At 41.1% G+C, this 11,900-nt stretch overlaps 1 protein-coding gene across 1 annotated transcript in view; it reads right to left on the minus strand.

Annotated features, from left to right (window-relative positions):
* Window positions 1-4,808, minus strand: part of rps6kl1 (ribosomal protein S6 kinase-like 1) — a 20,258-nt gene extending 15,450 nt beyond the window's left edge. Inside the window, exons 1-2 of the mRNA XM_016248518.1 lie at window positions 4,750-4,808; window positions 1,971-2,277 (exon numbers count right to left, since the gene is read on the minus strand). Of these exons, the coding sequence (XP_016104004.1) occupies window positions 1,971-2,106 (136 nt within the window). The 5' untranslated portion in view covers window positions 2,107-2,277; window positions 4,750-4,808. The remainder of the gene's footprint in view (window positions 1-1,970; window positions 2,278-4,749) is intronic.
* Between the last annotated feature and the right edge of the window lie 7,092 nt (window positions 4,809-11,900).

Genomic DNA, 11,900 nt, shown 5'->3' on the forward strand with positions numbered 1-11,900 from the left:
CCATGAGGGGCACCCCCCCCCCCCCCACTCGTGCCCCCTCAAAAATAAGGAGTGCATGACGCCCCTCTTATTTGCCATCTTCAACACTGTGTGGGTATTAATGGTACTGTCCTAGAATGGTTCAAATCCCATTTGAACAATATAACTTTCTCAGTTTGTGTGGATGGGTGCTCATCCTCTAAATCAGTTTTGACTTGTGGAGTTACTCAAGGTTCTATCCTTGCCCCCATTTTATTTTCTTTATATATGCTCCCGCTGAGTTCAATTTTAATAAGCACAAAGTGTCGTTTAATTGTTGTGCTGATGACATTCAAATTTATGTGCCTTTTAAGCAAAATGACAACCAGGGTTTGAGTGATTTAACTGCTTGTCTGTCTGATATTAAAGCTTGGATGTCTGTTAATTTTTTGAACCTCAATGAGAGTAAGACTGAGGCTAATGTGTTCGGACCTTTAGCTGTATCTGCCAACATACAGCAAGTGCTGGGTGATCTGGCCGCATATATCAAGCCCTCTGTAAAATATGAAGGTGTTGTGTTTGATTCTGCTTTGGCTTTTGATAAGCAAGTAAATGCAGTAGTTAAATCAAGTTTATTTTATCTTGGACTCCTTGTTAAGGTGAAGAGTTTTTTAACTTGTGCTGAGATTGAGAGAGTTATACATGCTTTTATCTCATCTCGACTAGACTACTAACTACTTTGTACAAACAGTACAAAATGCAGCTGCTAGACTTTTGACTGGCACTCACAAATATGAACATATTACCCCTGACCTACTCTCTTTGCACTGGCTGCCAGTCCATTTTAAAATAGGGTTTAAAATTGTACTTTTTGTTTTTAAGGTTTTAAATGGACTGGCACCTTTGTATCTTTCTGACCTTTTGAGTTTACACACCCCAGCTAGATGTCTAAGGTCATGGAATCAGAAACTCTTTTTGGTCCCTAGATCTAGGCTGAAGAAAAACAGTGACCGGGCTTTTGCCATAGCCGGCCCTAAACTGTGGAACAAGCCAATCTCTATTAGAACAATTGCAACAGAAATACTTTTTAAAGCAAAACTAAAAGCCTATCTTATAGACAAGTCTTACAGTGTATGAGCCAAAAGGGGCTTATTCAAAATAATTATTTGTTTGTCTGTCTTGTCCCATTACTTTTATGTATTTTGATTTCTGTTAAATGATATTGTTCAGCACAAAGGTCAACCATTGTTGTTTTATAGTGCTTTATAAATACAAATTTGATTATTAGTATTTATTTTTATTTTTTTAAGTTTCAAAAGTTTCTTGGCCAATGGTACCACAGTATATTATATATACAGTGAATATATATTCACACGCACTCAAATTGTTGTTGAAAATTCTAAACGTATGATCATTTACAAACTAAATAACGGTGATTAGCCAATCAGAACGCAATTTTTTATACCTTTAAGATATGATAGGCTCATGCCACACAAGCAAGAATGCAATTTCCCTAATATCAGCACGTGTGTGCGATGGCCAATGTGATATTCATTTTATAAAAAAAGAAATTCAACAAACAAGAAGTTAATTGAGTGAGTTACATTTTATACACAATATTGTCCGTTCCAAACAAAGCCGGAGCAAAACTGTTGTGCATCTCAGAGCAACACTGATGATTCTTTCCTGAATTAATCTGCTTTTTAACGTATCGAGTGAGCCAATGATTTAATGATCCATTTATATTTTTAACTAAATTAGAAGTGAATCAAGGCAACGAGTTTGCACTTTAAGTCAACAAATTAGTTTTTACAGTGTGGTTGACTGAATGCATGTGGCCAAAAGTGTTTTTCAGCATCAGTGAAACTCCACGTCCAAAAGTGTTTAAAGATCAGTTTTTCACACTGTCTTTAATTTTTTTTCAGTCATTATACAATTTGATGACATTTCAATTTTGGCATTGTAACAGCAGCCATATGCCCAGAGGACGTAACAGTAAAGTGTTAATTTACCTTGAACTCCATTGAGCAGCAGATCGACTCCATTCTTATAGTAGCTGAATGCCGCCTCATAGTCTTCATTGACTTCTCGGTCCAGTGCCATTCGAATCTGTTGGGCTGCATCTAGCAGATAGTCTTTCTTTGCCATGTTTGTCAGTCAGCTGGAGAGGACAAGCGTCCACAGGAACCAGAGCCAGGTGTTGGATCTGTAGTTGTGAAATCACTTGTGAACTGGCACATCTCTGGTCATTAAAGACCCTCCCAGCAGCCCCTCGTCTCTCCTGCATTCACACACATGTGAAGTGAGGCCAGTGTCCACCTGTGCAACACAGAGCCAAAATACACAATCACCACATTATGCACAAAACATCAGCTTTTTACAGACATGTATTCATTAGTTAAGGTGGTGCTGTGGTATGTACTGTATGAAAATGTGCCACATACTGTATGAAACATACACACGTCTGTTTTACTGTTCTTGTTTTTAATTATATTTTAAATATTTTTTATTAGAATCTTTTTTACTTTTTTTATTGCTAATTGTATTTTTGTTATGAACATCTGTTATGAATATGATTATATAAACTCTTTTTATATAAAGCACTCTGAATTACCATTAATGTGATATAATATATAAATAAAATTGCCACAATTTGTTACATTGATTTAGAATGTCTGAAAGCTTATTTCTGCCATATAATATAATTATAAAAAAGTTAATTGTGTCTTTTTTTATTAGAATTGCAAGTTTACATCTCATAATTCTGACCCTTTTTTCTGAATTCTTAGTTCTGATAAGAAAAGTCATAACTGCGAGATATAAACTCGCAATTTCAAGACATAAACTCAAAGTTCTGAGAGAAAAGTCACAATGAACTTACGATTTCCAGATATAAACTTAAAATTCTAAGAAAAATGAAAAAATGTAGAATTGTGATATACTCTCTCAATTGTTTAAGATATAACTCATAATTCTGAGTAAAAAAAAATCAGAATTGCGAGATATGAACTTGCAATTTCAAGATATAAACTCATAATTCTGAGGGAAAAAATCAGAATTGCAAGATGTAAATTTATATCTTGCAGTTTACAATAGTGTGAGAAAAAAAAGGTCTCAGGTTATGCATGGTTCCCTGAGAAGGGGAGTGAGACCCTGCATCCCCTAGAGAGCGCTATCTGGAAAGCCCCAGCATGACGACTCTAAATCAAGAGGAGACTAACGATATCCCACGCTCAGAATACCATGCAAGGAGGCTCACAGAGAGCCTACTACTGGCAATGCTATCCTAGCAGAGCTCCAGAGAGCGGAGGCCCCAGGAAGATAACTCTAAGATAACAGACGCGAGCTGAACGTGGCTGCTCCAGATGTGACGTCATAAGCTGCCGCCTGCCAATGTCAAGTTCATCGTTGTGTTCAGATTCATGCTTCAGACACCGGTCATGCCAGGAGCATTCTCCATTGCGCCCGCTAGAATCCAATCAGAATCTAGTCTGACCGATCTGTTTTACAAAATTGGTAAAAATGAACATAATGCACTACGACTCACCTTTGCCCCTGAGACCTGTCACATAAAACAGTCATGTGACTCAGTGTTTCCATCTGATCAAAGTCTCTCACGGGCCTCCAGTGCGGACGAGGCTTTAACCTGATTAAAACCAGACCCCAAAAAAGTTCATGTTCACCCTATATCGCAGAAGAACAGAGACTGTGTGAGATACAGTGCTTTCTGAGAATGATTGCGATCCTGTAATGTTAATTCTCCTAACAAAGCACATCAAGGCAAGTCCATTTTATTGACAGCGCTTTACACAATACAGAAGGCAGCTTAACATAAAGAAGAAACAAATACTGCAGTACTGCTGGCTTAATTCCTACCTAAAGCTACCTAATCACTGTCCACTGCCAGCAGACATGCAACGTGAAAGAATACAGAAGATCAGAACAAGATATGTATCATTTGTAACTCTATATGATATCAGTCAAACAACAAAACTTACCAGGTAAAATGTCACAAACTTTCTTGCTGCAGTACAACGATAAAATACAATGTAAATATAAATAACATTAAAAAATAAATAAATGAACTCACATTTTATATCAGCTAATCAAGGCAACATTCCTCTTTTTCTAAACAGTTTGAGTTAAAATATTAAAATTACAAAAACTAAAAACTAACCCTTAATAAATAAATATATATATATATATAATAGTATTTAAATGATACTAACATAACACTGTATATGAACTGGCAAATATTGACCAAAATACGAGCAGGTGATGATGTGCCATAAAACACATCAGAGACTAAATATGTAAATAAATCACTGTGCCATGAATAGCATCAGTGTTTCCAAAACCTGTTCAGGCAGTTTTTGTCAAATGAAAGTGAAAGTAGGCAAAAAAAAAACAAGCTTAAGTTCCCTTAACATAATTTACCCGTGCAAACTTAAAAAAATACTGCAGTAAAACACACTCACAGTTAAGCTCGAGACACAGTCATCAAAACATGATACATAAACCAGAGCAGCTGAGAGACATGCATTTGAACAGTTGATGCATGGTGTGTGGTATTAAAGGTTCAGTTAGCAGATCATAGATGAACGCACAGCAGCAGCGCAGTGATGATGGACGCCTGGGACGTCACGCCTGACCCCAGCCTGTTATTGCACGATGATCTTACACTGCACATACTGTAACGCTACTAAACCGTGCCTGTGTGTGAGGCAGAGCCTGATCATTCAGCACGCGTCACTAGCACTAATACAACTACATAATGAAGAGAAAACCAACCGTGCGCGAGACTCCCCTTCTCATCCTCAGCATCCGCTGGCAGCATCAGGAAGACCAAGCAACAAGCGCTTCCTATTGGCGGAGCATGAGCTCACCCCGTGACGTCACCACGCCGCATCCCACCCTGGATGCGGCAAGTAACTCTTCGTTACACAGTAGCAACATGCTGTAAATGTTAAAGCTTTGTTTAGGGCAACACAACTTGTAATTAATCAACTGCATGAATGACAGCATAGAACACGTGTGGGGGGAAAAAACAACATTAATATCACAGCATAAAACTGACATTTCTGAACAAATACTCTAGTCCTGAGACCACAAATCAAGCTTTTTCAGGTCAAATCTGCCTTGATCATCTCTTCTCTAAATATTTCAGTGTGCTTTATTGTTTTGTTGTGCTTTATTCTCAAAATATGATGATATTGTCTGAGGGGCAAAATTCACTGAAGAATATGATAAATAGCCTAGTTTCCGTTTAGACCAACATAGAAAACACTGATATAGAAAACAAGCACGCAAGCAAGCTGTGGTGAATGCATGTATTTATTTGTGCATATTTTATTGTGATGATTTCGAATTGCAGACACGCATAAAATGTATTTCGTCGTTTATTATTTGTTATTTTTTAATGCTTGATTTAGCATAGTTTTTTGGTTCACAATATCAGTACATATCTTATTTTAAAAAAACTGTGCACCTAATCATATTTAGAAGCATAGTTTCTTAAGTTCTTTATATGTGACAGGGGTATATCCTTTCAAAAAGAACTAATATCTTGGTACTAATATGCACAGTTTAGGTATTTCTATAGCTTTATGCACTCATTAGGGGTAAACTGGGTACAAAGAGAGTGTTTGTTCCTCATTCGCTGCGTTGATGCTGCTATCTTGTTTGTGAGTCAGCTTTTTAATGCAAAATGCTGTTCACTTTTAAAATGAAGAATTTCAATATTCCTGTAAGTTCATGATTCATTCCATATCATACACGGGGATCTTAGATTTGTATATTTCTTGCTATATTTCTGTAGGTTGGAAAAGTCTCTTTTTCCCTGTAATTATTTATAGATACATAAATAATTATAGATTATTTGAATGTTTGTGCCTTTCATGTTGTTTAGGGGAGTGTTTGGCAATCTTGTATATGTTGTGTAGAAACATATCGCCCATTTAACCTTGTTAATCATTTTGTTTAATACAACATAGTTATTTAAAAACAACATAACAAAATACAAGATAATGATGAAAATCATTCATTTTGTTTACGTGCCCTGCAATGATTTTCAATTAATTTTGTCCCTGTCAATATAGAAGATTAGTATGGATACTGTAGACAAAATTTATGGATGAAAATGAATATAACTGCCGGAAGTAAATTGCCATGTTAAATATTTTAAATAGATCTGTATTTTTCATCTTGCTCCCCATAGTGTCTACATCTTGTATTCCATTCATGGTTTTCTAGCTCAAAACATAAAGAAAGCCAAGCGTTTAATCACGCTGAGGCTTTGGCTGTGTCATGTGATATATAGTGTAAAAGATATGCATTGATTTATTCTTATTTTTGCTCTGGCTCCGGTTCCTAACGTAACCTCGGTTCCCTGAGAATAACGGGAACTAGTGTTGCGTGAAATGCTTTGGGGAAACTCCTGTTTACTCTGATACTGAAGTAAGCCTATGTAAGTCAGCGCTGAATGCAATTTCATCAGAATCTTTCGACTGATAGCGACAGTCATTGACTTGTGTGCAGCCTTATAGCACGGCAGTCTACGCAACGCTCATTCCTGCTGTTCTCAGGGAACCGAGGTTATGTTAGTAACCGAAATCCAGTGAAGGTAGACGGCGAAGACCAGTGTCTAGTGGACTCTCACTACAATAGGACTCTGTAAGTCCTATGAGGTGTAAGCCAGGGCTATAGCATCTAGCATCTAGTGGGATAGTCTCTGCTTCGAAACTGGCAGCCCTTTAGAGCGGCTTCCGAACCATACAAGGAGCTGCTCTGAATGCCCAAAGTGGCTAAAGTACTCTACGTAATCTCTAAGGGCCCAAACCAGGCAGAGCAAATTAGGACCCCGCTCATCCTCTGAATTAGGAAGAGCTAGAACGGTGATGACTTGTGCTCTGAACGGAGTGGGGAGAGGCACATAGGCATGTCTTGGTTTAAGGAAGACTTTACAGTCATTAGGCCCAAACTCAAGTCAGGAAACGCTGACTGAAAGCGCTTGCAGATCACTCACTCGCTTGACCAACACTAAAGCCAGTCTTAAGCAACAGAGGCCGTAAGTCGGCCGACTGGAGCGGCTCACAGGTGGGACCTCGAAGGGTCAGTAAGACTCTGAGCATGCCAGGGGCAAACTCCAGGCATGAAGGCAAGACTGAGAGGACTGAAGGTCTCCTATTCTCTTAAGGGAGGAAATAGCAAGGGGAAAAACTGGTTTTAAGGTCAGGAACTTGACTGGCACTTCCTCAATAGGTTCAAAGGGGACATTGTACAGGCCCTCCAGAACCACCTCCAAGTCCCAGGTTGGTATTTTAGTGTGCTGTGCAGGAGGTCTCAGCCTCAGAGTACCACGGAGAAAACAAGGTACAAGTGACGCACAGATCATATGTGTCCCTGTCAGTAATAAAACGGGGACATGGGGGAGCACACAGCCTGAAGCACCGCTCATTTGCCGATTTTTGTTTACACTTAGACATTTTAATATCTTACTAAAAGAGGCAAACTGACTCACTAGCAATGCTTGTGCAAACACTCCACAGACACACACACACACACACAGCGGGGACATGGGGGAGCACACAGCCTGAAGCACCGCTCATTTGCCGATTTTTGTTTACACTTAGACATTTTAATATCTTACTAAAAGAGGCAAACTGACTCACTAGCAATGCTTGTGCAAACACTCCACAGACATACACACACACACACACACAATGCACTACTGAATAGCAGAAGCTTACCGGTGCTATTTCGGATGCTTCTGTCATGTTCTGCAAAAGAGAACCCAAATGCAGAACAGCAAGCGGAGCTCATTAAAGGGGTCATGAACGGAAACGCCCACCGCTATGACTGGCTAACAGTTTTGCATATTTAAAAGTTTGACAGATGACATCCTTCACAGATAGACCCTGCTGTGATTTAAGTTAAAAAAGCATAAATACTCAGTACATATCAAACGATCTGTAATAACAAAGCAATAGTGACCAGGTAATAAAAACAGTTACTCACGCTTTTGTGTTGTGACATTACTGTCGGATCCAATATAGTTGCACAGCATCGTCTTTTAATTTCAGTCTTTCAGAAAATCCGGCGTCGAGTTGTGCCTTGTTTGTAAACGAATCCGCAGTGAAATGAAGTGAACAAATGACCAACCTTTTATAGACGCGGTCTGGAACTTCATTAAAAATAAAGTTCTTTCCTAATGTTGGGATCAAAAGTAAGGCAATGCAAAGACTATATTTGTCCACAATTTGCCACTGCACAGCATCTTGTTATCTTCGGAGCCATCTTTATCATTTGGTTTCTGTGTAGACCTGCATTCATCTCTCTCGTTATTTACACTATGTGCGCGAATCAGTGGGCAGAGCTTAACAGGCAGTGATGTAGAATCAGTGGGCGGAACTAAACAGGCAGAGATGTAGAATCGGTGGGCGGAGTTAAACAGGCAATGATGTAGAATCGGTGGGCGGAGCTAAACAGGCAATGATGTAGAATCGGTGGGCAGAGCTAAACAGGCAATGATGTAGAATCGGTTGGCGGAGCTAAACAGGCAGTGATGTAGAAGCAGGAGTTGATCTTCTTCTGCGGAGGCGGGGTTTAGCCGCACTATTACGTCATAGAGCGGAACATTCCACAAGCTTTAGTTTTGGCAGATTGGATTCGATGTTAGCTGTTCCCTTTCATGGGAACTTCGAACTGCGTCCTCTAGGGGTCGCTATGGGAGATGCCTCATCGTGACCCGTGTCTGAAGCATACATTGAAAAAACACCAACTCGTTGGCCGGCGACAGCCATGACGTCACTACCGGTGCAACTATAGTATAAATAGGCGCCGGGAGCATGCATCATTCTCGAGCTCATTAAAGGGGTCATGAACGGCCCTTTTTATTATTACTTTTTACAGATTTTTGAGGTCCACTTATAATGTTATCAAGAATTTTACATAAAAAAACATCATAATTTAGAAGTAACAGGTTATTTTCTGTCCTGTTTTGACCCCCTCTCATCAGAACTCTCCATCTGAATAGGCGTGGCGGACTGTAGACTCGGAAGTAAACGCCCACCGCTATGACTGGCTAACAGTTTTGCATATTTAAAAGTTTGACAGATGACATCCTTCACAGATAGACCCTGCTGTGATTTAAGTTAAAAAAGCATAAATACTCAGTACATATCAAACGATCTGTAATAACAAAGCAATAGTGACCAGGTAATAAAAACAGTTACTCACGCTTTTGTGTTGTGACATTACTGTCGGATCCAATATAGTTGCACAGCATCGTCTTTTAATTTCAGTCTTTCAGAAAATCCGGCGTCGAGTTGTGCCTTGTTTGTAAACGAATCCGCAGTGAAATGAAGTGAACAAATGACCAACCTTTTATAGACGCGGTCTGGAACTTCATTAAAAATAAAGTTCTTTCCTAATGTTGGGATCAAAAGTAAGGCAATGCAAAGACTATATTTGTCCACAATTTGCCACTGCACAGCATCTTGTTATCTTCGGAGCCATCTTTATCATTTGGTTTCTGTGTAGACCTGCATTCATCTCTCTCGTTATTTACACTATGTGCGCGAATCAGTGGGCAGAGCTTAACAGGCAGTGATGTAGAATCAGTGGGCGGAACTAAACAGGCAGAGATGTAGAATCGGTGGGCGGAGTTAAACAGGCAATGATGTAGAATCGGTGGGCGGAGCTAAACAGGCAATGATGTAGAATCGGTGGGCAGAGCTAAACAGGCAATGATGTAGAATCGGTTGGCGGAGCTAAACAGGCAGTGATGTAGAAGCAGGAGTTGATCTTCTTCTGCGGAGGCGGGGTTTAGCCGCACTATTACGTCATAGAGCGGAACATTCCACAAGCTTTAGTTTTGGCAGATTGGATTCGATGTAAGCTGTTCCCTTTCATGGGAACTTCGAACTGCGTCCTCTAGGGGTCGCTATGGGAGATGCCTCACCGTGACCCGTGTCTGAAGCATACATTGAAAAAACACCAACTCGTTGGCCGGCGACAGCCATGACGTCACTACCGGTGCAACTATATTATAAATAGGCGCCGGGAGCATACATCATTCTCTTCTTCGTCTTCATTGACTGTTTTGTTTGAAGCGTGAAAAAAAATTCTGTGGTAAGAGCGATCTCTATTCATCTCATTATGGCGACGATGGTGATGCTCCAAGCATATCAGGCTGACCTGCTGAAAGACCGGGATAGCGGACTTCACGAAGTCCAGGTCTGAGCCCGAACAACCAAGGGGTCCTAGCCCGTCTCGGTTTGAGCATCAGAGACTGGCTCAGAAGGTTAGTGTCGCGGCTCGCGCTCCTCCCCTGCTCGCGGGTAGGGGTAGGAGGAATCACGGGTCAGAGGAAGGTAAGTAAAAAACCCAAGGGATGTGATCTAGACAGGGCGTCAGCGCTTTTGTCCGGATCAGAGTGATACCTCAGTATCTACTCATTTCCTTCGGGGGTCTACGCTGGCCAGCTATCTCTCTATGGGTGAGACATCCTCTAAGACTCCCCTTCTTGACATCTCGCTGAATATACATACGCAGAAGCAGCAGGTTGGGCTGTCGCTTCATTGCACACGATGGTGATGCTCCAAGCATATCAGGCTGACCTGCTGAAAGACCGGGATAGCGGACTTCACGAAGACCAGGTCTGAGCCCGAACAACCAAGGGGTCCTAGCCCGTCTCGGTTTGAGCATCAGAGACTGGCTCAGAAGGTTAGTGTCGCGGCTCGCGCTCCTCCCCTGCTCGCGGGTAGGGGTAGGAGGAATCACGGGTCAGAGGAAGGTAAGTAAAAGACCCAAGGGATGTGATCTAGACAGGGCGTCAGCGCTTTTGTCCGGATCAGAGTGATACCTCAGTATCTACTCATTTCCTTCGGGGGTCTTACATCTGCCCTTATCTTCATCTTCCTAATTCCCCTGTAACCACCATCTCTCCACCTGACCGAGGTTAGGTGGGAAATTCCCTGCATTATAGTCTCCTATGCTGGACCTATTAGGTTTGGTTGGTTCTATGGCTTCATAGTGACCATCTTACTGATGGTCCAGTCTAGAGGCTTCTTCGGACAGAGCTCCGATGCGGGAACCATGGTGAGTGAGTACGATCCATGTCTAAATATATGTATATATAAATATATATATATATGTGTGTATCTAATGAGCTGGTGGTTGTGTGTATAACCCTGCAGCTAGTTTCTTTGCAGTGTTTCCCGGGACCAGTGTGTTTCTGTCCCTCTCTAGGGTAGGTCCTCGATGGGCACCCCCACTTCCTGTGTAAATGCTGGCTCGGGCAGTGCTCCCCTCACCTTTGAGGGGTGTATTTGAGCTTGCCTCTCCTGTTTGGCCCAGTACTTCCGGGTATCTGTAAACAGATGCTTGGAAAACTCTAAAATCCAAATACTATGGTAAGTGCACACGTTAAGCTTTGCGCACTTTTCTACAAATCCACATAAGTGGTAAGTGTGCACGTTATGCTTTGCGCACTTTCTAAAATCCACATAGCTGGTAGGTGTGCACGTTATGCTTTGCGCACTTTCTAAAATCCACATAGCTGGTAGGTGTGCACGTTATGCTTTGCGCACTTTCTAAAATCCACATAGCTGGTAGGTGTGCACGTTATGCTTTGCCCACTTTTCTAAAATCCTGTATGGTAAGGGTTACGCGTTATTGATCTCGTTCCTTTTCTCTGAGTTGGTTTAGACCCCGGTACCTTGGGCTCCACTCAACTAGTGTGTCTCTGTCGACACACTCTGGAAGCATCACTCCTCTCACCATTCAGGGTTATTGTGAGTATGGTGCTTTCTTTCGAGCATTAATCCTCTCTGAGGAGTTGGATTCCTCGCTCCATGGGCTGTCCTCGTGGTAGTATTGAGCAGTGCTCCCCTTTTATCAAAGGGTTACCTGGAATGAGCAACGTTATTCCTCTGAATTCG

Source organism: Sinocyclocheilus grahami, unplaced genomic scaffold (genome assembly GCF_001515645.1).
Source record: "Sinocyclocheilus grahami isolate Dianchi unplaced genomic scaffold, SAMN03320097.WGS_v1.1 scaffold881.1, whole genome shotgun sequence".
Classification (NCBI taxonomy): Eukaryota; Metazoa; Chordata; class Actinopteri; order Cypriniformes; family Cyprinidae; genus Sinocyclocheilus; species Sinocyclocheilus grahami.